A 26,384-nucleotide genomic window follows, 5' to 3' on the forward strand; every position below is an offset into this window, starting at 1 on the left:
AAAAGTGAAAACTTTCAACTTAGGAGGATGGAGTCCTCAGCTGACTGCCTGTATCATTCTGATTTTTAGTACTCAAATACTAGATATTAATACGTTATCAGCCCTAGATCTCTTCACTCATATAGCCACTTGACATGACAAATATTTTCTCTTCCGCAATACTAAACCAAACAGATTGCTCCTTGTGTCAGGTCTCTCTCCAATTCAGCAGGTCCTAGGGGTGAGATACGTTTTCTTGAGGAATAAGCAGCAGCTTCAAGAGTTCTGTTTTAAAATGTTTGCACAGGCAGATTAAATATTCTTACTGAGCCTCGTTAATTTTCCTGTTTTCAGCTTGATCAAAGTATCTTTGACTTCTTTAGGCGTCACGGCTCAGTGCTTTCATTGCAGTTGTTCTTACATACTGTTTTAAAATAAAACAAGATTCTCCCTTCTGGCCTTTCTCAAGTTATTTCTCACTGAGGAAATATTCATGATAAAGGCCACCTGAATATTCACTTTTATTCCAGTTAAACAGGCTTGTTCTGTCTACTGATTAACAACAAGCCAGCAAAATTGAGACTGTGGCAGGGAACACAACATGGTTCTGCACACGTATGGTACAAACAACAGAGAGGACTAGAATACGTGGTTCATTTTTATTCACATTTAGGCGATTTTTGTATTGCCACAGATGCCAGATACCTGAGGATACATGGGGCTTAGAAGCTTAGCAAAGCAAACACTGTTTAAAAGCGTTTTAAGTATCTGTAATCACAACGGTTTGGGTATTACCAGTCAGGACTGCGAAAAGTAAAGGAATCCTGAGGAGGCAAGAGTTGCTTTGAAGTGACAAATAAAAACTCCCATCTGTTGTGTTGATACACACTTTTATCATAGGTACTAAAGAAAACTTCATACGTTTAAGCAGATACAGAAGTTTAGTACAACTTCAGTAAGAATCCTGAAATTGCACTCACATTTTCTTGTTACAGCAGTCAAGAAACTGCAAAATTTATTAAATATGAGCTTGATACACAAAGAATCAGCCTACCAATGTCCAGAACAGAGGCTTTTTTTTTTTTTTTTTAAATCCATAAGTAATTCACATGAATGAACTAGCAGTGCAAAAACTTGTGGGAGAAGCAGGCAGTAATTGGTAGGAGCACAGCTAAGGCACCTAGTGAGGCAGAGAGCAACACTAAGCCTTTCTCAAAACCTCTCGCAACTATTTTCTCTGCTCACATGATGCCCTTGCTTTGTAAGCGTGAGCTTATTAGCATTGGGTCCGATTTTAGTATTTGGGTTTGGCTAGGTGCAGTTCTCAGCACTTTTAATGATGGGACCTGAATGTACCTAAAACTTACTGCACACCAGTCTGCTACTGGTCCTGAAGCTCTCCTGGTTACACGGTGAGACAAGGTGCAATGCCAGACACTTCGTCTTCTCTGCTTTGTCAACTCGTATTATAGTTATTCTTTGCTAGAGCAGCGTCACATGCTCAAGGCTATTAAAGCCACTGCCAAATAACACGTCACTCTTGTAGTTAGAAAATTTTACGGCCAGATGCATTGTCACTCAAATGCAGTCTCTTTTCAGACATCTATCTGCTGGTATGATTGGAATCATTCCAGAAAAGTTTTATAATGCTATGTGACACCTTCAGCCCATCATTGTGTCAAATCACATTTCTGTCAAAGTACCGAAGAGTTTCTTCCTGCACTTGGCAGTGAAAAACAAGTGAATAACTCACTTTCTGTTCTAATCCAAGACACCTAGAAAGCACGGAGCATTCCTGACCTTTTCATAGGAACCAACAGATGCTTTGCTAATAGCCTTGTAATAGAAATACCTGCCTCTTTTGATGTGGGAAATTCCAAATACCAGCTATTTGAAGAAAAGAGTTGAGCTGATGATAGCAGTAAGATTTCCAGAAGCAGGAGTAAAAGGTAATCCTTTTTGTTACCTGACAGCCTTGTTTTCTCCAGAAGTTTAAATCCAGTTGGAAAACCGTGAATGATTTCAGTATTGCTCTGGAGTGTTCTTCGCTATTCACACAGCGACAAAGGAGTAAAATACAAGGTTATTACTTTAGCACATGCACGCATGTAGGACAAACAGCAGATTCTCTCTCTTACATCCCCAAATTGGAAGATCAACAAACTGCAGATTTCCAAGTGGCATGCACACACCACTGCAGCACGAAACCAACTTGTGGAGCATCCCACTTGCTTTCTGTTTAACAGAGGCACAGCAACATCTCAGTCCAGCCTGCAACGAGGCACCAGCCAGAGCCTGCAGAAGGCAACTGGCTTACCTGAGCTGCAGCAACAGCACCTTCACATGGGCAGAAGTGGTAGGCTGCTTCCTTTGGTGGGCTGCTTCCTTAGGTGGGCAGCTCCCTTCCTGTGTGTCACAGGGGTGCTAGGACATACGCTTCTAGAGCAGGAAGGTGTCAGATTCAAGACAAGAGGAGGTTTAGAGTCTGAGATTGATGCCATTTATAATTATGCAGGAGAAGATGGAGGAAGCACGAGGCCTGAGTTAGGGGACCTGGAAGGTGAGTGAAAATGTGAGTGGGAGAACTTGGGCTTACCTCAGACTTGCACCCAACTGGATAGAGAGGTGCTGTTCCAGGTCGTGCGTTGGCGACAGGTACCTGCTGCACTGGTGACATTTGGGAGCTCTGAATCAGCACTTTGACTGAATCAGCCTCCTCAACTTTAACCTATCTCAATTAGTCCAAGTCCAGTATTGAGGCTCATAGCCATTGCACTAACGTGGCATCCTTCTTCTCTTAGAGCTCCCCAAGCACAGGTTATTGAGCTGTGTTTCTGAGGCGAGCAGGTACTTCAGGTCAGAGCATCAGAAATCTTCCATTCCCTCGAGACCAGTGACAAACACCAGGCGTGACTGTGTAGTCACAGCACAAACATCCTGAACCTCCCGTGAGAGACTAACCGTCCTTCAATGAATTAGCTTTCTCCAGCCAACACCGCTTTTGCTGCATCTCAAAATTTATGTCATGTTTCCCCCTGCCTTGTGCTTTTATCTGATAAATGGCTGCATCCGCGCTCCCAGCAGGGCTCAGTAAATTTGGCTCTTTGCATCCAGAGTAGCCAAATTATCTGGCAGCAGCAATTTCCATGCAGGTGCACCTACTCTTCTACTTACCCTTCTTTAGCTGTTGTTCTGCTTTTTGGTGCTTTGTGCTAAGAGAAAGGGCACGGAGCACGGACTGTGTGAACTGCGCCATCTGCTGCACTTGTATCCTTCGCAACAAAAACCATCCCCAGAAGGGGGTAAACCCAGGTGATGGGCCAGCCTGCAGCGGGGCAGCTGCCCAGCTTAATTTTCGCTACCTCTAAGAAGAACCCCAAAAGCTCTCTTTCAAAATCTCAAACGCTTCACTGCTGTTATCCAAGGAGGCGAAGAGCTGCCTGATGGGTCCCTTTGCGGAGGCACATTTACCGTTCCCAAGCTGGGACGAAGCACGCAGGCAAGAGCTGCTTGTACTGAGGAAAATGATCTCCCCCAGCAAATGAGAATGCCAGGTCTGGGCGCAGTGAAGTTAAGGGGTTCTACCAGAGAAAGTTTTGAAACCAGATACTTCATTAATGTTCAGATATTCAAAATTGTTTGTGAAGCCTGGTCATTCTTACACAATTTGCTTTGTCGCTCTAATTTTCAAGTTTTCTCCTTCAAGGGAAACAGCCTACTACAACTTTTAAGATGGTACTGATAAAAGCCAGTTATGTTTTCCTGTAACTATTATCATCTACCTTTTCCAGTTGCTTTTCCTACATAAAAAAAATGAAGATAAAATAGTTCGAAATCTACTTATCTGAGGGGCTGAGAGAGATTGGTGGGCCCTGCCTCCCTATTGTAACCTTTACAATGTGTCAGAACAATTATTCTCCTGGTTCTAGAGATTAGTCTAGAATTATAGCTATTTAACTTGCTAAAATACACTAAGATAGTGCTCCAGGTTGTAGGGTAATAATTTCAACAAAATTAATTTACATCTTAAATTTTCCATCCTACAGTACTAACACATTTAAAAATATGAATAAATTTCTAATACTTTAAAAAAATAAAAGGCACAAGAGCAGTTTAGCTGTTTGCACTCCAGACCCTCACACTGTCCAACAGTGGAACTATGAGCACTGAAAGGGGAAACTCAGCTGAGTTGCTGGTTCAAGAAAAGCCTGTGGTAGCACAAAGAAAGTCTCTCAGGCATCTGTTCCTGAGCCTGCCAGGGGTTTACACTAGCTACCTGCAAAACTTTGTGCCTGTGTGGGATTGGAAATTGTCTTGATAAAAAGCGCTGACACCAAACAACAGTGTGCTGAGTAGGTCCGACAGCCTTTGTGACCCAAGTAGAAGGTGGAGGGGAGGGTGGCCCAGAGCTCTGGCCTGCCCGGCAGCACACACACAGCCCCACGGCTTCCTGCAGACATTTAAAAAGCATCTTTTGCTTCCTCAGCTGCTCTGTTCCAGGCTGGGAACTGCTGGCAACCCCCACCTTCAGGGCAGATGACCTGAGGAAGTTGGTTATTTTCCAAAGGCGGGGAACGGCAGGAGCAGAGGGGCCACGGCGGGAGGGCAGGAGGAGGGAAGCAGCTGCAGGAAGCCGGGAGTGAATGGGCTGGGGTGCACGCAACCAGCTGCCGATTCCTAGGCCAGCTCAAGAGTCAGCTGAGGCCAAAAGGTGCCAAGCGAAATCTAATTTCTGGCTGGTGATAATAACCATGGATACAAGTACCCGATGTTTAGCGTGGGGAGTTCAGCCCCAACCCCTCTGGCTCTTTTTAAGCTAAGGCTTGCCTTGAACAGGAGTCAATGCTGGGAGGACCCTCTCCTTGGCAAAGCCCAGGGGAATCGCTGCCACCTCCACACAGCTGAAAAGCCTCCTCAGCGCGGAAATTGCAGAGTGGTTGGTTGTTTCTACTTTCAAGCAGTGTTCCTGCCTGCCTTTCGAACCACAGCCTGCCTGTGTGAAAGGCATCTTCTCTCTTAAGCAGCCTTCACACGTTCCCCATCAATGTGCCTCTGTCCTTTTTCCAGCCGCCGGGTCCTTCCTCAGAGGAGAAGCAGACACCAGAGACCTCACACCTCTTCCCAGCCTTGCACCGCAGCAGAGACTGCCGTCGGGCCGTTCCCGCAGGCGGGAGCACTGCACATCACCCCCACCCCAGATGCAGCCGGTCTTTGGGTATTGGTGGGACCCACGAACTTCAGCGCCCCTGACCACAGCCTCCCCCCAGCTCCCAAGGCAGGCCCACAGGAGCATAAACGCCCCAAACTGCGGCTAAAAGTGTGACAGCTGTCAGCGCAGTTATGGCCGCGGCGTGGCACGGCGAAGGAATTCACAGGACCACCACACGTCTTCACGCCACGCCAGCCCTGCAGCAGCGACCGTTTTTGCGCCGGCACAGGCTCCGCCGTGGCCGCCCCTGCAGCTGGGTGGGCTGGTGGAGGGGGAGAGCAGGGGGAGAGCGGGGCCTGCTCGCCCGTGACTCAGCTCCACAAGGAGATGAGCAGAACGGTTCTGCAACTTCATCAGAACATGAATGTCTGAGGGCGTTTTACGGTGCTCTCTCACCTTGCCTGCGCAGGTGCAGATTTCAGTCCTGGCTGCCACAGAGTACAGCACTCCTATGGATGTTTCGCACACCAAGCAGCTCACAAAATTTACTGGGCAGGGGCTATCATACACCTAGAAACAAAAATTTACTGCATATAGTTGTGTTCAATCCTTCGACCTGTTAGCATAACAACAGATTCACCTAACCCTTTTGCTCACTTATAAATGGACTGTTAGTGAGAAAAACACAGATGATGAAATTTAAGTTACAGAACTTAATATGCACTTTGAATATTTACCATCGTATCTCCATGTAGAACTTTTTAAAGTGCTAAGTGCTATGAGCTCACATTAAGAAATACTTGCTTCTTTTAGAGTTGAAAAAAGAACATAAAGAGAACGTAAAACTGTTTTCTTAATAGCCTAAAAATTTTCCAAATCAAGATTTTGAATATTATCATCCAAAGGCATGAGCCTGGTGTTTCACACCTGACTTCTACATGTAAACAGAAGTCTGCCACGAGACCGGCGTGTGCATATTAATGAAAAGTCATTTTACACAACTCTTCAAACAACAATATTTAATTATTTTCACATCAAAATCACTTTGTAGCTCACCAGCATTTTCTGTTTTTCTTTAAATATAAACCCAGACATTTTTAAAAGCAGCAGTTTATATCCACAGGTTTAATGCATAATTGATCCTCCTTAAAAAGGGAAAATCCATGTGTTCTGTGAAATACCTTCTACTGTTATAAGGAAATGCAGCAAGATGAGCTTGTATTTCTACAAACTCTCTTCTCCCAGAACAATCAACTTTCAAAACATAGCATTTTCACAAAATCTTATTTAACCTTCTTTTACAAAGCATATGTTGGACTTCTAACTTGGATTTATAAAATGACAAGATACCATCTCAACAGGAGAAAAAAAGAATGTAATCTGATATAAGGAAGCTCCATGCCAAATTCAGACTTGCATTGTATTTCTGAGGTACAACTCATGAATCAATACTTTATTTACTACAGACACAACAGTTTTTCTCTTTCCAGGGATGCAATTAGGAAGCCAGAGCTGTTAATGTCTGGATACATGTTGCAAATGTACAGTGACAAACCCAAGCAGAACTCTTATTCCTTATCCCTCCTTTCCTCCTGTTCTCCTAACTCTGCTACTAACTCCACAAAAAACATGGAAGTAACGTAGAAATCTTTATTGCTGAAAGCTATGGTGGGACTATCATTCTTTGTACAAAAATACTTTAACGCAGTTATTTAGAAATGTTAAACAAGCATTTCAGTGATAAAATATTTTATTAGTGCTTCTGTTTGAGTACATTGAGCAATGCATTGGGACTTTAAAAAAATTCTCAAGTTTCACTACCCGATCTCTTAATCTCAGACACCACTGTTACAATAGCAGCAGATGCTGTGGTAGAGGAAATCATCCCAACAGTGAAGTTCTGTATTGCCAGTTGAGACCCATGAAGCAAGATTCAGGTATGGTGGCGTGTGTACGTTACATATCTATGCATATAAAAAAGATTACGGGAACTCTGCCAACCATGCGTGAACGTGACCAGCCAGCTGAGCACTGCGTCTCACCCAGCTCCTGGCAGGCAGGGTGGTTAGCTGTGATACAGGATATGCTGGCTGCGGCCAGCTCTAGCATTTGATGAGATGACAAATAGATCCTTTGTGTGGGTTTCTTTGTCACTCCGAAGCATCACCAATATCACTCGCCCACTCACTCCACACGATGCAAAAATATCCGTTATTTAAACGCTTTGTATAAACTCAACAGAGACGGCTGACGAGGTATGAGATACGCTGTGGCTAGTAAAGAACACATGACACCACAAACAGAAAAAAGGGAGACCTCATTTTGAAAGGAAGAAAGTAAAACAGAGAAAGTGGAAGAAATGAAGCAAGCATCAGGTTCAATAAAAGGATGAAAATAAAGTCCTGCTGCAAAACCAGGACTATAAAGTGTATCAGTCTCTAAGTGTACAACATAATGTAGCAAACAATACGACATCAACAGCAAATGAACCAATGTCACACAACAGAGAACCTTGTGCATGAAATAATACAACTTTTTATTCACGTTTTATAGATTACTTTTATTCATTTTTGCTTTAATAATGCATATTTTGTTCACTCTGTGCAAAATCGGGGACAGAGGCGGGTGTTTAAATCATCTAATGAAAATCAAGCGGAGATGAACATTCAAGTTGAGGGAGAGGCCTATCGAAACCAGGAAAGCTAAAAAGCCACAGCTGCTCAAGACAAAGCTGCTCTCAGCTGCGCCCTTTTGTCCTGCCACCTCGCACAAACCTGGCTCTACTGACTGAGCAGCTGCACACTGAGAAGGTGACCTCCGCCGGACATCGGGGACAGGGGTCGTCGTGGTAGCTACATTAGGGAGACCTGGCTGGCAACCGGCTCCAGTCAGTGTGTGGCAAAGAAAGGCACAAATCATTGCAAAGACCAGACTTCTGTTGGTTTGTTTCCTTCTTGTAAATACATTACTGTACACAACGTAAGTTTAAATTGTAGGGGATGTGGGGACATAAAATTGCATATTTAACAGAACTCAAAATCATTAATGAAAGATAGGCTGTTCTATCTCAAAGCAAAAGTAATCCCTCCAGCCCCAACAGTAACATTCATCCCTGGCTATATGCAGTACAAACATTTTAAAATCTGTAACAAAAGACAATTAAAAACCAAAAGTCAAAATCATAAAGCTTGTAAACAGATAATCTGAAATACACTTTATTTATGGAAAAATATCATCAAAATAGTACCACTATGGACTAAACTGCCTGAGTTTTCATTTCATCTAGGATCTTGAAGTAGAGAGCCTTTAGCACAAGAAGATCAATTTCAGTCACAACTAGTGCTGCACAGCACTGCTTCAGGTGGAAATTTTGTCATTGTTGGTATTTTTGTTGTGCTATCAAAAACTGTTGTGCTAATCCTTCAAACAAAGGGATGTTGAGGCAATTCTTAAATCATTTGGCACAAAGTTATTTTGGCTGGGGCATAAATTTGAGTCTCAGTCATGAAGAATAATGCAACATTCCACCTATCAAGTATTCACTTTGATTGAAGAGCTTTCTTAATGTCATTAACCTCCATCTGAAAATAACAACAGAAAATATTTGTGATGAAATTAGATGCTTTAAGAAACTGAGGCACAGCTGGTGGTGCTTGAAAAGAACATGTTCCATTTTGCCCGCAGGTGTCGAGCACAGGTTTTACATTACTCTTACTCCCACAGATTTCACAAATTGAGGTGACCCTCTCAGCTGCAGATGACCACTTATGGCTTCCTCCCCTCAGAGCTTGACAAGTATAGTCATTGAATGTACCACACCACCTTTCAAACTCTTGAAATTACAACTTTTACAAACCACACAGCTCGCTGCCAGGAATTACTTGCAGGATGAGCACCGTGTCCACGCACCAGCTGCTGCGCTTACACCCGGCACAAGTACACAGAACTGCTGACAATGAGCACTGGTGGCTGAGGAGCAAAAGCTGTCGCCTCTCTCCTACAGGATGGCGGTTGCCTTCTACAGGCATCAAGCCTGTGTCCAGGCCTCTGATGGATGTACAGTCGTGTGATAAAAGGATGTCACTGAAACCATCATCAGCCCTAGTTGTACACTCAGCCCCTCTGACAGACACTGGAAACCCCGAGATAGGGGTATTAGAATTATTCAGGCACACCCGCAGTGCTCAGCTGCGCCACATCATCAAGGCAGTCATCTTTAACACGCGGACTGAGAGCTGTGCTACTTTATGACTATCAGAGCACTCTTAAACTAATGCAATTTTTGTTTGTTGAGCTCTCATCTTCCCCTAAAGCTAGTAACGCCACCTTGGCTAGCACCCTCAGGTGTAAGCAACATCTGAACTGGAGTAAAGCATCCAGCTGTAAGATCATAATCTTAAAACCATCAGTGCAGGTCCCTGCATAAAGATGTAAAGCCATCCTTGGAGGTAGAATCCAGAGCTCTGAATAGTCTGGCCTGTTACAACTAAATCAATGACTGCTATTAAAAATGTTCATTGATTTTATCCAAATAAATTTCAGTTTCAGCTGAACATGAATTGTGGGTGACTAGAAGCCATACTCCTATGTGGTTGCATGCATAACGTCCTTTAGGCAGCCCTGGAGCATAGACATTGATGGCCCCCAGTTCTGCCACCCTTTGCCACGTTCCCAAGCAGGAACAGTCCAGTGAAATTACCATTCAATTTTCTATCCCTAGTACAAAGAAAAAGTACAGTTGACTTACACCATAAAATCAATACTAAACCACTTATCAGGTACATAGAATAGAACAGACCAGACTAGACCAGATTAGACTATTTGAGTTGGAAGGGACCTACAACGATCATCTAGTCCAACTGCCTGACCAATTCAGGGCTGACCAAGCTATAGCACGTTATTAAGGTCACCGTCCAAATCGCCCTCCAAGACCCCGAAACACAGTTTCAATGCCATTCCATATCCAAGCCAAGGCCCAGCTCCATGACTCGCACACAAGTAGGGCAGTGTGCTCCCTGGCAAATGACTAAGCCAGCACGACAGCACCTAGAGCTAAGGTACTACACAAACTATGGTAGCAGTAACCGGGCTCTTAATCAGAGCACGTTCTTTTGTATTGTTTAGCATGCCTTAGTAAAAACAACCTGAGCACAGTCTGCAAAGTAGACATAAAAACCTTGCTATATGAAATAATACTCCAAGCACATCAACACTAAGACAAGCCTACCACAAAACATAAAGCTTTGGGAGAGAGCGACTCACTTAAAAAGATATGATTTAGTTTGTGACAAAATCAAACCATTAAAACTAAAAAACATCATAGTTTGAATCCTATATTGTGGGTTTGTGGGTTTTTTTGCTCTACTTGTGCTGATAATTTTTTAGGTAATTACCACATGTATGAACCATCTTACACACGGAAACAGCCTGCCCAGAGGAGCTGTGGCTGCCCCCTCCCTGGCAGTGTTCAAGGCCAGGCTGGATGGGGCTTTGAGCAACCTGGTCTGGCGGAAGGTGTCCCTGCCCATGGCATGGGGTTGGAACGAGATGGTCTTTAAGGTCCCTTCCAACTCAAACCAGCCTATGGTTCTATGGGGCAGACTGGCAACACTATGAAGGGAACAGATATATCCCTTTCAGAAATGTCAGTAGGTTTTGATTCACTGGAATCTAAGTATCTTAGCAGAGTTTTACGTCCCATACCTGAGGCTAAATCAAACCTGCCAATACTTTCATAACATTATAAATAATTTAAGTACCTGCAATCGTAAACGGATCTTCTTTTCTTCATCCAACTCAGACAGCAACTGTTTAATCTCTTTTCTGTTGAAAGAATGCAAAAAGTAGTTTGGAATGGAAGGGACTGGACTAGTAAATTATAAAAGATGACCTCCTGAGACTTTTTTTCCCTGCTTCACTAGTTCCTTTTTCACTCTGAACAACTAAGTCAGTACTATGCTACACTGCAGAGAAATAAGACTCTCTACAAAAGGACAGTTCCCCCCACCCCATATGGCTGATGAATAACATGTTTCATGTTTCCTCCTAATAGCCCTGCACCCACTGGCTTCGCTCTGCACTATCTGTATCAACACTGTACCAGCACCCAGTTGCCTTTTTTTCCACACAAAAGGTAGATGGATTGGCTGTCGGTGGGTTATAGGAACTGGGGACACAAATCCTGCCCGTGCTATCACATACTTAGGCCACTTAAATGCTGTTTATGCCAGCAACACAATGTAACCTTCATCTTCATTTATAAGACCTAACGATACCAAAAGGGGATTCGCTGTCATCCTTCTTTGTCGGGAAGCGGAACATAGCCATAAGGAGCAGACACCTTCTCATGCTCCCACTGAGTGATCGCACCTTAAGACGGAAACCAGTAGGTGGAAGCAGCCCTCGCAAGAAGGGCCGGGGAGACCTGAGAGGCAGGGGTCAGCCTGAGGTGAAGCCGTGGGTCTCGGTGGCTAGATCCAGCTTGAACCTGCCCTCCTGCATCTTCTCCTAAACTCCCCCCACACCTCTGTTCCACCACAGCCCCTGCATGCTCCTTTCCCTTTTCTTTTTCCTGCCTGGGCGACACACAACTGACGATGTAAGTGAAGGTCTAGCTTCCAAAACATTAAATATTCTCAGGAGTAGCAAAAGCTACTCGCCAGCCCCAGTTTCTTCTAAGAAATGAGCAGCTTAAAGAAAATAAAGATGCCCAACACTAAAATAGTAAGATTTAGGGTCATAAACATGGAAGTCTTCAAATGTCCTAATCACAATTCAATTACCTCTTTTGTAATATGAGCTTCCTGGGAAACTGTGCTAACAGTCAAACAGCAAATTGATTTAATAATTTTAGGAACCTGTAGTAATGAGTACTACAACTAGAACAAATGCACCCCTTACTAAGATCAATGCACATGAGTTCCCAAATAGTTACTGGCAAATAAAACAATGTAAGAACCTTATTCACTGCTTATAGCTTGTAATTTAACCTTTTCAGTGCCCTATACACATCTGCTTACGCCGTAACACAAAATAAAAAAAAGCTGTTATAGATGGATAGTGTCAGTCTTTTTTCCTGAGCTTCTCACCCCTGAATGTGTTCTGTCAGATGAAAATCACTCACAAACACAAAGGCAAACTGTGCAGAGTAACACACACGAAGGCAAGCTCAAGAAGAAACTGGCACCACCCACGCGTGAACGGATGCATCCCACCTACAGCTGTGATTTGCAGTACTTACTTTTGCTGGTCTTTCATGGTTTCAATGATGGTTCTTAGCTCCTTAATTTGTGTTCTCAACTCCTCCAGGGCAGTCTGACCTTGGCTCAAGTGCTCAGTCTTTGGCTTTCCTTCAGTACCAAACAGGGATGGGGAATTTGACCTGTGGCCTGTTGTTCCCATAGCAATTGAGTGAAATCCAGGTGACGGTGAAGGGGATAGTGACGGTTGTACATTACTGCCACTAGCCAAACCTCCTGGTTTTGGAGGCAAGGAAGTTTTGTTATCAGACACCTGCAACAAAAAGAATAACATGTAATGCCTGCAGAAAGCTTTATAAAAACCAGATTTCTAACAAATATTTTCTGCTCTTCAGTAATGTTGGAAATCCATAGTCAAACATCGACAGTTTTGGCCAAAGCACGATAAATACAACAATTAGTCATTATCTTTGTACATGTACATCAGAGGGGGTCCAGCCAGGGCACAGAAGTTCAGGCAGCTTCAGTTAGACTTTCCACATTTGCTACAACCGGTCAGAAACAAGCGTGTCCAACATCTGAGACCTATCAGTGAAGTGAACCAGGGACAGATGCTCAGTGTTTCTCTCAGAAGTTTGTGAGAACATACCTACATCCAGGGACGTCTCCTGCAGAGCACAAAACTGCATGGCCAAGAATTCAAGTTTTGGATTTTGGATATTTTTTTACAGATTAAATTTCCGAATGTCAACTAACCATTGAAGGAATCTTCAACAGCCAGTGTTTTTTAAAAATTAAAAATGTGTTATATGTTGCCCGTAACATTATGAAAATAGCAAAATATTCCTTAAGTTTCCTTGTCAGTATGATATAAAGGGAAAAACAAGATCCCATGGCTTCAAAATGATAATATATTAATAAGAAATAAATATACTGTATTGTCCTCTGTTAACTGAAGCTTCTGTGAATCTCCATAACTACCAATGGCTCTTTATTCCTCCAGGAACTTAGGAGAAAAATGCAACATCAACCTAGTTACCCTGGAACCACATGGCTAGCTCAGGAGGATCCCATGCTTCTTGAATTTCAATCCAGAGCTCTACTTACTAGAGAGGGTATAGAAAATCTTAAGTCCGCCTACCATACATGACCAGCTACTTCACTACATACACAGAAGAGTGTATAAGTACAGTTATCACAATGGCAAGTAGGGCGAGTCTTAATTTTTTATCCTATTGTTATTTGGCAGCGTTAATATGTGCATTATATGACAGCTACCAGGAGTATCTGAAAATCTGCTTTGGCCAAAAGTAAGAAAAAGCACTAGGCAACCCTCTGACTCTGTGTTTGGAAAAGAGATAGTGAAGTTGAATGGAAAATAGGGTAAGATATTTAGAAAAAAAGGTATGGAAAAGGAAGGAGACATTAAGCGAGGACTTGGGCACTGGGGTGGTGGCATTAGCTGGACAAAGTGAGAGAAAAGTGGTCAGGTGAAAATTAGGAGAAAGTGTAATGGGGAGGGAAAAGCAGGATCCACCAAGTTCTGCATAAAACAGTCTTTCTCACCATACCAGCATGAAGAGAACCTATCCTCAGCAAGCACTGCATAAAAAAACTGTTCTGCAGTAAAAACAGTGTGACCATAGAAATAAAAATGGTGTTGTAATCACAAGAAAGCTGAATCACTCCAGTGGCTTAAATGTTTTACTTCATGACCTTACAGAATCACAGAATGGTTTGGGTTGGAAGGGACCTCAAAGATCATCTAGTTCCAACTCCCTGCCATGGGCAGGGACACCTTCCACCAGACCAGGCTGCTCAAAGCCCCATCCAGCCTGGCCTTGAACACTGCCAGGGAGGGGGCAGCCACAGCTTCTCTGGACAACCTCTTCCAGTGCCTCACCAGCCTCACAGTGAAGAATTTCTTCCTAATATCTGATGTGAATCTATTCTCTTTCAGTTTGAAACCACTACCCCTTGTCCCATCACTACTCTCCCTGATCAAGAGTCCCTCCCCCCCTTTCCTGCAGGCCCCCTTTAAGCACTGGAAGGCCGCTGTAAGGTCTCCCCGGAGCCTTCTCTCCTCCAGGCTGAACAACCCCAACTCTCTCAGCCTGTCCTCACAGGGGAGGTGCTTCAGCCCCCTGGTCATCTCTGTCGCCCTCCTCTGGACCTGCTTGAGCAGGTCAATGCCTTTCTGGTGCTGGGGGCCCCAGAGAGCTGGACGCAGCACTGCAGGTGGGGTCTCACCAGAGCAGAGGGGCAGAATCACCTCCCTCAACCTGCTGGCCACGCTTCTCTTGATGCAGCCCAGGATGCCATTGGCTTTCTGGGCTGCGAGCGCACATTGCTGGCTCCTGTCCAGCTTTTCACCCACCCACACCCCCAAGTCCTTCTCGGCAGGACTGCTCTCCATCCACTCAACGCCCAGCCTGTCTCTGTGCTTGGGATTGCCCCAACCCAGGTGCAGGACCTTGCCCTTGGTCTTGTGGAACTTCATGAGGTTTGCATGGGCCCACCTTTGCAGCCTGCCAAGGTCCCTCTGGATGGCCTCCCCTCCCTCCAGCATGTCGACTGCACCACACAGCTTGGTGTCATTGGCAAACTTGCTGAGGGTGCACTCAGTCCCACTGTCCATGTTACTGACAAAGATGTTAAACAGCACTGGTCCCAGTACCGACCCCTGAGGAACGCCACTCATCACTGGTCTCCACTCAGACACTGAGCTGTTGACTGTTACTCTTTGAGTGTGGTCATCCAGCCAATTCCTTATCCAGTGAGCGGTCCATCCATCAAATCCATGTCTCTCCAATTTAGAGACAAGGATGTCATGTTGGACAGTGCCAAATTCTTTGCACAAGTCCAGGTAGATGACATCAGTTGCTCTTCCCTTATCTACCAAGGCTGTAACCCCATCATAGAAGGCCACCAAATTTGTCAGACATGATTCGCCCTTAGTGAAGCCATGTTGGCTGTCACCAGTCACTTCCTTATTTCCCATGTGGCCCAGCAGAGTTTCTAGGAGGATCCGGTCCATGATCTTGCCAAGCACAGAGGTGAGACTGCCTGGCCTGTAGTTCCCAGGTCTTCCCTTTTCCCCTTTTTAAATACAGCGGTTGTGTTTCCCCTTTTCCAGTCAGCGGGAACTTCATTGGACTGCCACAGCTTCTCAAATATGACGGATAGTGGCTTAACAGCTTCATCTGTCAGTTCCCTCGGGATTCATGGATGCATCTCATCAGGTCCCATGGACTTGTGCACCTTCAGGTTCCTTAGATGGTCTCAAACCTCCTCTCCTGCAGTGGGTGGTTCTCCATTCTGCCAGTCCCTGCCTTTGCCTTCTGTGACTTGAGTGGTGTGGCTGGAGCACTTGCTGGTGAAGACTGAGGCAAAAAAGTCATGCAGTACCTCAGCCTTCTCCATATCCCGGGTAATCAGGTCTCCTGTTTCCTTCTGGAGAGGGACTACATTTTCCCTAGTCTTTGTTTTATCACCAACATACCTACAGAAGTTTTTCTGGTTGCCTTTGATGTCCCTGTCCAGACTTAGTTCTATCAGGGCCTTGGCTTTCATAACATGATCCCTGGCTACTTGGACAATTTCTCTGTATTCCTCCCAGGCTATCTGTCCTTGCTTCCATCCTCTCTGTAGGCCTCCTTTTCATGTTTGAATTTGACTAGGAGCAGCTTGTTCATCCATGCAGACCTCCTGGTGTTTTTGCCTCACTTCCTCTTTGTTGGGATGCATCACTCCTGAGCTTGAAGAAAGTGATCCTCAACTATCTTGGGCCCCTCTTCCCTCCAGGGCTTTATCCCATGGTACTCTACCAAGCAGTTCCCTGAAGAGGCCAAAGTCTGTTCTCCTGAAGCCCAGGGTAATGAGCTTGCTGTGTGCCCTCCTTGCTGCCCTAAGGATCTTGAACTTCGCCATTTCACTGTCACTGCAGCCAAGGCTCCCCTTGAGCTTCACATTCCCCACCAGCCCCTCCTTGCTGGTGAGAACAAGGTTCAGCACAGCTCCTCTCCTCTATCACTTGGAGAAGGAAGTTATCATCAATGCATTCCAGGAACCTCCTGGATTGCTCATGCCCTGCTGTGTTGTCCCTCCAACAGATATTGGGGTGGTTCAAGTCCCCCATGAGGGCCAGGGCTTGTGAACATGAGGCTGCTCCTATCTGTCTATAGAGGGCCTCATCTGCTTGGTCCTCCTGGTTGGGTGGCCTGTAGCAGACCCTCACTATAATGTCACCTGTCCCTGCCCTCCTTTAATCCTGACCCATAAGCTCCTCTCCCAACCCCAGGCAGAGCTCTATGCATTCCCGCTAGTCATTGACACAGATGGCGACACCCCCTCCTTGCCTCCCCTGCCTGTCCATCCTAAAAAGCCTGTATCCTTCCATTCCAGCACTCCAGTCATAGGAGCCATCCCACCACATCTCCGTGATGCCATTAAGATCATATAATTAATAATATTCTTTTAACACTAATAATATTCTTTTAAACTTTTTTTATATATATGTGCGCGTATGCGAGTAACGTGCAGCTGTACATGGATCTTTCATGAATAACAATCCTTGTATCAGTAGATGCAAGTTTCCTTTCGACTGAAAAGAGAGGTCAGGCTGAGGTCAAACTTGGAGCAAGTGAGCAAGGCGCAACTGGAGTCATCCACACCAAACATCTTATTCCAGAGCTTAACTGGCTATCAACATTAAAGCCTCAAGCAGCTACTTTCTGGTAGCAGTCATCCTATTTTACAGGAACGTCATCTTGGCATACCAGCGTATAATTTACAAATGTTGGCCCAAGAGCATTCCTTAATGCAAGTGCTCCCAGAAGAGGGAGCTATATAGCAAAACATTATCCTTACAACTCAATCACAGAAGTGCATGACTTGTCTTTGTTACACTATTAGAATGTAATGTTTGTATTATTAAAGGTATCTTTATGCACTAAAAAATACCTCCAACCTCTGAAGCCTGATCCACACACTCCTTCTGTAATATTCAATTATCCTATAGCTGTCTACCAATATGCAGTACGTGGCAAAAGCCTACAAAATAAATACAATTATACCAGTATAAAAACTGATTATACTTGCAAATTTAAATTTGCATACTATTAGAATGTGTCAAAGAGTTGTATCTTCTCTGCTTACAGACTCTTCTAATGTAAACTCTATTTACGGCTGCAAAAAAGGGGCCTTTGTTTCTACAATTTACTTCCCTAGCTCCTCTGATTCTGTGAAATTTACACTAAGAGGATTTTTTTCACAGTATGGTTGTGGAGACATTTTAACTGCAATTCACTTTTGACTTGCATTTCAAACACAGAACAATCTTTAGTAACCTCTACCATCTTAAGCTTCTTTAAAGGGCTAGTTACCAGCTGACTGCTGAATTAAATTTTAAAAATAAATATTTGAATACTGTTTTAAAAAACGAAGATGCACGTGATAAGGTTAAGCAGAGGCATTCCAACTAACTTACTTGTGATATTGTAACAGTTCTTGATTTCCTTGACGCTTCAATAGTTTTATGAGTAACAGAAACATGTTCCTCCTTCTCGTCTTCAGGACTTGGCGAGTCAAAGAAATCAGGGCTTGAAAGGGATGACTATGTGGACAAACACACGCACCATAAGAGAGGAAAAAAAAAGCAGGTATTTTCATTGTACGACAATTTAACAATGGAAGAAGAAAAGCATTTATGTCATGACTTTTTTTGTTATAAATTTCAAAGTAACAATACTTAAAATCAGGAGTCTCCTTCCCACCCCCTTCCCACCCCTTTTTTTTTTACACCTTATGTTCAAAGCATTCATGAAATAAGATATACTTAAGAGCTGAATTCAACATTAATTTACATCTTTGCATTGCATTATACCGTAAGACAAAAGCACCCTCCTGTCTGCAAGAGGAGCTGCACCTTACTTGGCTACGATGCCGAGCACCGTGCTGTGGGGATGCCAGCTCTGCCACCTGGGCAGCTCAGCCATGGCTTTGCTCAGCGCAGGTCTCGCTTTGCTGCTGCCCGCGCGCGCTGCTGGCACTGCGGGGCTGCCTTGTGCACGGCCTCTTTGTGAAGGAGCAAACAGGGAAGCTTCTTTCCACTCCTTGCTCCTTCCCCCACAGATTTGACAGGGGAAGAAAAACCTTTCCACTTGTCTTTTATGTTTCTATATTTATGTACATGATCCATTTTGAAAGCTTTCTTTTTTTGTGTGTTCTGTTAGTTTCACAGTAATACTTTTTGTTTTCCTCCACTTTGTTTTTCTTCAGCAATGTGAACACGGGTAATCATCAGTAGCTGCTCTCATTCTCTCTCATACTCCAGAATGCAAAGAAGCATGGAACCGAACAAACTCCAACCCCCCCAAAAAAAGACACTGGAAAACTAAGCAGTGGTTTCCAAAGCACGGTTTATGAACCAACTTGTATAAAGGTACATATTAGAGAGTGAAATTTAAATCACACTTTTATTCACAATTGTGAGCTTAATGAGAAGAAACATAAGATGGCTCAAGGAGAGCTGTTGAAGGCTGAAACAGTTTGTTTGTCCTCAAAATCTGGTAAATGTCCTATTAAACAAAGGGAAATGCTTCTTTTGGGAAACACTTTCAAAATCCTTAATATTTAGCACAAACTAGTTTATTGCAGAGATTTTTATAAAGGATTTTTCTGGCCTCAGTCATGGCTGGCAAGGAATACTTGGCAGCATCCAAATAAGCGGGTACAAATCTTACAAGGGAATGTTTTAAACATCAGTATTTGAAATGTTGGCAGCCTTTTGACACTAATTTTCCTGAGCTGCATCTCTGCCTCACTGTACGTGTGAAGGAACGGCTGTGTAAACGTAGTGAAAACACCAGGGAACACAAATAGGAGCAGGGGGCGGGGGGGAATCAGACAAAAAACTTTAAAAGAACAGGAAAATTAACTTACAGACGTGAGAGACTGGGAGGGTGGTCGCCTGCCAGTAGCTTTTGGTCTGGTTGTAGTTGGATGATTAAGCTTCTCAGCAATTGGTATTACAGAGTCAAAACCTTCCAAGTCTTAAAAATAAAATAGAATTGATTTGGTTTTCTGGCAATTGTCCTCATAGGGAAAGAATCACAATTTTTTCCTAATTTCAAAGAAAGCAAATCCCACTTTCCCCATTGTGTCACAGTGTTCTGCACACATTTAGCCACCACGATGGCACTAAAAAAACCTGGAAGACAAAGGCAGCTGTAATCCAGTCACCCTTGCCAAGCACAATTACCCTTCCATCTCAAACACAGTAAAGCAGAGGGGGAACGTGTAGAGGAGCCTTTGGCTTTGTTTTCGGCATAGGGAAAGCTAAATGACAACACAGGTCCTATGGCATGGAATAAACAGTCTCAAAATTTCCATCTTGCTATTAAAGGCCTTAGCAATTTTTTTTCCTAAATAATTGGAGACATAAGACAGTGCACACATTGTCTCAAGAACTGTACTGTCAGCACTGCACCTGCAGCAATTGCTTAGGGGAGCATAGAATGAGAATGACGGAGCTAGAAGTGATCTGCTGGTTCCTCGACACCTGCAGCTGGAGGCAGCATTGTTTCCAGTAGCTACAGGTGAGAGCAGTATCTCCCTCCAGTAGTGCAGAAGTTATGGTAAGTAAAAACTCCAACAGGCTCCTGAAGCTGCACAGACCCAGGAAAAACAGATCTGCTTGACTGGCTTCACGGTTAGTGAAATGCACTGGGGAAGTGTTTACTGAATCCAGCCACGCGGTAGCATGTTTACGTGAAAGAACGATGCGAAGGCTGAAGGAATACCGCAGCTTGTGATTACATGCCTGAATCGAACGGCTTAACACCATTCATCTATTTTTATGGGTTATATCAGTTTCACTCACCTCCATTTCAAAATGCCCTACTGCACATGTTAAGCAGAAAGGAGTCAGAAAACATACAAGATGTACTTTAGACAAGATAAATCAAAATTCTGTAAAATTACTTTCAGAAATTAATCAAATACTGGAACGATATTCATTATTCAGAGACTATTTTTCAGTGCGCACATGTAGGACGAAATAGCTTTTAAGTTAATAGTTACATATAATGGGCACTTAATTTTCAGAAATGTTACAGAACAATGAATCTCTGAAGATCCAGCTCTGTTGCCATATTAAAACCATCGTACAAAATTCCACAATGGAAAAACAAATGAATTAATGGGCCTGTGCAATAAACTGTATGTACTGAAGGACACTGACACTGATTCCAAGTACTCGTGATTTGGCAGCTAGAAAGTAAATGGGATCAGACATTCCTTATTCAGCAATATTCTTCCATCTCTGGAAGATTAAAAAAAAAAAAAAAAGAGACCTCTTTCAATAGCCCTGAAATAGTCTGAGGTTATTCACCTCCAAATCCTACTCTATTTTTGGAACAACTCTTCCTATATATAACCAGTGACCCCCCTGTCCTGTGCCAGGTATTTTTCTCACTGCTTTTTTATTGACTGTTGCAACCTGCGTCCAAAGGTAGGTGACAAAGTCTGTCAATGGAAATTTGGCAATCCAAAGCCTCAACTGCACCCAGGTGAGGCTATGGAGCCTTTAAAGTAAAAATGAGCTAACATCAGCAGACTGTGCAAAACCTATCTGGAGTCCCACAGAACTTCAGGGTTTCAGGAGAGGAGAAGTGGAAGTAAAAAATTATTTTTGGGGGGAAAAAAAATGCAAATGTAAGAGCTGTTTTGCAGCAATATCAGTTTGAAGCTGACACATGAGACAGCTGAATGACTTGCTTAAGATCACACAGCAAATCAGTGATAATTTTATTACATTGTCTTCATTTTCACCACTGTGTTACTTTGTTAAGTTGCACAGCAAGAATATATTGCCATATTACAAAAGTGTCTATGGGAATATGGGAAACAATCAAAGAAAAAAACAGTGAAGGCATTAACTCAATGTGGCTTAAATAAACTAGTAACTACCTAGAGTTCTACACTTGATCAGAATAGTCCAATATTCATGTTTAAACTGTAAAATGTACCGATATACAAAGAGTGTGTGAATTTGTGTCCTTGAGACCCATGAGCACTTGCAGACAAAATCTGCTCCACGCATTTTATGAATACCACGAAAGATGAACATTTCTGTGTAAAACTTCTATTAACAGTAAATAATAGGAATCCTCCATTTTTTCCACTTCTGAACGCATTTCTGTTAGCTAGAAAAATAAACTAAAGCAGCCTATACCTACGCTAAATTTTAAAAAAGAGCAGAGCAGAGAGGTTGGAAAGGCTCCACAGGTAGAATCTGCTGCCAAACTAGTGAAATCACTGCCATTCAGCTGATACTATAAATGAAATTCTATTTAAGTGTAAGGGACAACACTTGGTACAATGCTAAAATAGTAAATCCATTTCCAGTACTTCCATATGCCCTTTATCCCTCCCTGTTTGTTCTCCTTATTTAGATGTGCTTCTCGCTCCCAAATCTGCTCTGCATCTAAGGTTAACACCTTCCACAGTCATCACCTATGAGATATTCATTCAGGAAAATTCCCATCTAATAAACTGGTAACTAGTAAAATGAGTAACAGAACCACTCAAGAGACCTCTGCCTTACTGTCATCTACACCATAGATTCAGTAATGAATTCACTCATACCAGTTATTTGATCATTTTTTCCTGATGGAAAGCAAGGTTATATGGGTGTGACTATATTATACTCACTGAGGTTATTAAATGCAGAGATTTTATTTTAGCTACCAGAAATTGGAAGCTTAAATTTGAATACTAAGCAAAATGCAAAACCTTCCTGAGCTGGACCAAATGGAATGCCATTAAAAATGAAGTCCAGCCTTCTGCATTCACAGCCATGTTAATTGCCATTAAGGCAGCAGCAGCATCCAACAGACCTGACTCTACAGCTTTCCCTACGTCCAGTAATAACAAACAGTAAGGAAGGTTCTGTTGAACACACAGAACATAGAGGGCACCCATCCATCAACAGTGCCACTCCCAACCTAAAAAATAGTTGATACCTGATCTACAAATAAACAGACACATTCATCATTATTACTGTCTCACTGATCAAGCTGGTAATTCATGAAGTAATTCATGACATGGGAAGAAAGACATCACAGTAATTCTAATATACTAGAGTAGTACACATAATAAAACGTCTGGCTTACTGAGCAAACATATTTAATGACTATGAAAAACATTAGCTGGGCAAGAATTACTCCCTGGTATCCTTCCAAGCTAGTTAAGAATAGGATATTTTTCACCATTGCTATGTTCATTTGGAGACATGGTTATTTAAAGCATGACGGTGTTTTCAAAAAAATGCCCAGACCCAGCAAAACAATTATGTAAGGAAAAAGTTCTCAGCTCATCAGACCCGTACCTTTTCCCCCCTGCATTTATTATTCTAGCAGAAAACGTGGCTAGGCCTTAACTTTACCTTACGTTTAGGTTTTTCAGTCTTTGGGCAAAGTCATTTATACATAACGAAGACAGCTTTTTGAATTCGCAGAGAGATTTCACCTTGAGAAAACTGAAATGGAAAGTGATGGGTAATAGCAGAATCAAGACATTCAGAATGCTAACGGCAAGGTTTCGTAGAACAGAAATACAGCAGGGCTGGAAGAAATGAGGCAAAGGTGGCTTTCAATTCATTTGAAGAAGATAATACCACAAAAGCCACAGAGGTAGAGTTAATTTCATAATCACCTTCAATACATTTAAAAGATTGACACTAGGCTTGTGAAATGGTATATATACTGTCTTCAAATACAATAATCCTGAAAGCTGTCAAATGAGACAAAGATACCGCAGACAAAATCTGCATTAATGTCCATTCAACATATAGCACTAATTAAAAAACAACTCGAACAACAACCTGAGTATTACTGGGAAATTTCAGAAGACCACAATTATTTTAACTACTTCAAGCGCCCAGATTCTGCTACTCTTTCCATGCTGAACAGCAAGCACTGTACCCTTCAAGGAATACAGCTGTGCTCCTAGCCTGGGTCAGGGCAGCAAAATCTCATCCATAATGAATTGCAGACACTTCTTTAGGATTTGGGTAATGCACTTTTAGCAGGAGGGCTCCCCGGCTGCAGGGATACTGCACTCAGGAGTGTAACAGTGATGCGCTGAGGGGGCCTGCCTGCACGGTTCTTTGCTTTGAGCTTAGCTCACTTGGCTTCCCAGGGCAGTCACTGGACAGCCACCTTTCCTAAAGTACACGATTATCTTTTCCCATTTCAACCCTGACTTTTATCACTTTAACAGCTGAACATAGAAAGCTGCTATAATGAGCTTTGCTAACCACTTGCCAGTGCCCTCATAAGGATTTTATTTTTAACGATTCAGCAGATGCCAAGAAAGAACTGAAAGGTCAAGAAAACTGAGCTAGAAGAAATGGATATGCTGTTTTCAGGCACCTCAACTTGACACATGGAGAACAATTTAAATTTCTGGTTTACTGCCTATTTCAGGAGCCTCCAGGGCAAAAGACCTAATTAATTTACGTAATGGACCATTAACATATCCCTGATTACAATATTTACGATTCACAACTATGTTTATGGGTGACTTTGTTTCACTGACATAAATATTACAACTTAACCCAGTCGGATAATTCTGCTCCTTTGCTTCGCTCTATTAAAATGAGCATGAACAGCAGCATAGAAAGAAATAACTGGTTTACACAGATTGTGGTCTTCATTATATGAGTCACATTTTTGTCCTCCAACCCTTATATTTACCAGTTTTTTCTTTTTTTCAGCTTTTACTCTGTGTCTTCAGGCAAAATAATTATGTCTCACACATATTGTCTCACTATAACAGCTTGTGATTTAAAGACAAACCTGCTCCATTCTGCAACACTTTACTGGAAATATTCTTCATCTTTTTCCCTAGTGTGGGCCAAATCTTATTAGATCACTTTTTCTTCCAATCAGAGGCACAGCGATCACCTCTCCTAACAAATATGAGCACGTTACAGCTCTAGAACAACTGCATATACAGCTCAAGGAAACATGATATACTGACTTTTTTTTTTTAATTTGTTTATTTACTAGGTATTTTCAAGTAGGGCACCAGCCTTGGAGGGAGGGACAAGAAAAGAGTCCAGCTAATACCGTGGGTTTGGACAGCATGCCATGATCCACCAGCAATTGCTCTGAAGACTAAAGCCTGAAGAAATGCTAAAAAATGGACTCATGTTAACCAGCTTTCAGGGCATCTCCTAAGAAAATTCATACCAACGCTGTATGTTTCAGCGGGAATCAATGAAAGCATATGTGCCTTACGTTAGCACTGATGATTATTAACTACTTTCATAAACACTATGCAAAATGTGTAAAGAGCCAGGAAAAATACTGGAAAGCTGTGTCCGCTTGGCTCTGTGTGGGAAGGGCCTGTGCAGCTCCGTCTTTTTGCAAGCACAGAAACTGCATCTTGTGTGGATTAACTGAGCAGTTCCACAGTAGGTATATTATTTTTATTTCTTTGCGGCTTGTTCTTTAAATCACTTAGCTTAAATCCGTATGACTTTACGTGTTAGATAATTTCAAAGCAAGCCTGTTTTGGATAGACAAGACTTGTTCCAGGATTGCAGAATTTCAAAGCACGTGTGTGTATATATATATATAAAGACTTAGGATTAATCCTGACTTGCAGAAATAACTCAATACCAATAATTAATTAGAATAATTCAGTAATTTTCCGGAAGCGCTAGTTTTTGATTCAGTAAGCTATTACATGTGCTAGATGTTTCTGCCATTGCACTAGCCCTGAGATACAACAATTCTTTGTGAAATTAAAAAAAAACACGTAACCTAAAAAAAAGTCAAGTTATGCAATAAGGCATGAATTTAAGCTCTGGAAATCAATGTAATTCCATGTAAAGACTACTCTTCTGTTGGTAGAACAGGGCTTACTTTCAGAGTAGCTTATATTACTTTAGAAGCATTTTAAACTAAGCTCAAAAAGCCACTGTCAATCCAGAACAGTTGTGGGTACATGAGACTTCACAACAGATGTAACTACCGTGATTTAACCACAGCAATACTGGAGACCAACTCTTGGGTGACAAGACTGTGCGTGTTCCACTGACAGCCAGTCAGCACTCTTCAAACTTCTATGCTTCGTTTTTTTGGGTTTCTTCCCTCTCAGACTACAGAACCATCCTAGCAAGTTGCTAAATGGGGTTTTTTTGTAACATGTAAGGATACCACAACAAAATACACGCATTAAACTTTGCGATGACATCATCTGCCTGTAAGAACAGGTTAATGAAACCACAGCATTGACAAACATCATGTGCAAACAGCATGTGCATGTCACTTATGTCACTAAAATTTGTTATGGTACAATAAACTATAATGATTTCTTGTTTCAATGCTGTGCAAGATTTTCTGTCACAGTACACTCAATTTCAACTTTTAATTAAAAAAAAATTCTTTAATAGCCATTTATCCATTAGGTCTTTTACAAAATACTTCTTTCTGTATTTGTTTGTGGCACATTGTCAACTAAAGCAAAGACAGGACAGAAAAGAAATGGGAAAAAAAGCCTTACCCTCATGAAATGAAGAAGAGTTACCCATGGCAAAGAGATGTAAATAGGAAAAGTTGGATGAAAGATGTGTGGAAAGGAAAGTAAAGGCATCACTGAAAACAGGGAGAAAGAAAACAAGAGAAGAAGTGAGGAGGAATGGGGAACGGTTCCTCTTAAATAATATATTTCGAAGGCTAGTTTTCCAATTTTTTTTTTAAGGCTTATGGAAAGAAACAAAAGCATGAACAACAGTGGTAGTAACTGCCATTATATCTACAATCAGCAGTGATGTTGCTGAACAGGACTTGCTCTTGTCAGTACAAATTGCAAAATTGCAATCAGTGCCGTAGTATCATCAAGAAATTTAAATGTCCAGTCACAACTCTGCAGAACATGCTAGTGAAATCCAGCCATGCACTAACGTCTACACAAAAGTAACTTTTTATATATGCAACTGACAACGTTATGCACGGTATTACACATCACCTCAGCCTTGCTCAAGC

General features: G+C 42.5%; 1 protein-coding gene across 1 annotated transcript in view; it reads right to left on the reverse strand.

Annotated features, from left to right (window-relative positions):
* Positions 1-8,498: 8,498 nt before the first annotated feature.
* Positions 8,499-26,384, reverse strand: part of SH3KBP1 (SH3 domain containing kinase binding protein 1) — a 209,237-nt gene continuing 191,351 nt past the window's right edge. The window contains exons 16-20 of the mRNA XM_086482058.1: positions 19,270-19,379; positions 17,816-17,941; positions 12,369-12,640; positions 10,888-10,951; positions 8,499-8,709 (exon numbers count right to left, since the gene is read on the reverse strand). Of these exons, the coding sequence (XP_086338184.1) occupies positions 8,668-8,709; positions 10,888-10,951; positions 12,369-12,640; positions 17,816-17,941; positions 19,270-19,379 (614 nt within the window). The 3' untranslated portion in view covers positions 8,499-8,667. The remainder of the gene's footprint in view (positions 8,710-10,887; positions 10,952-12,368; positions 12,641-17,815; positions 17,942-19,269; positions 19,380-26,384) is intronic.

This window comes from Leptosomus discolor, chromosome 1 (assembly GCF_034619465.1).
Source record: "Leptosomus discolor isolate bLepDis1 chromosome 1, bLepDis1.hap2, whole genome shotgun sequence".
Lineage (NCBI taxonomy): Eukaryota > Metazoa > Chordata > Aves > Leptosomiformes > Leptosomidae > Leptosomus > Leptosomus discolor.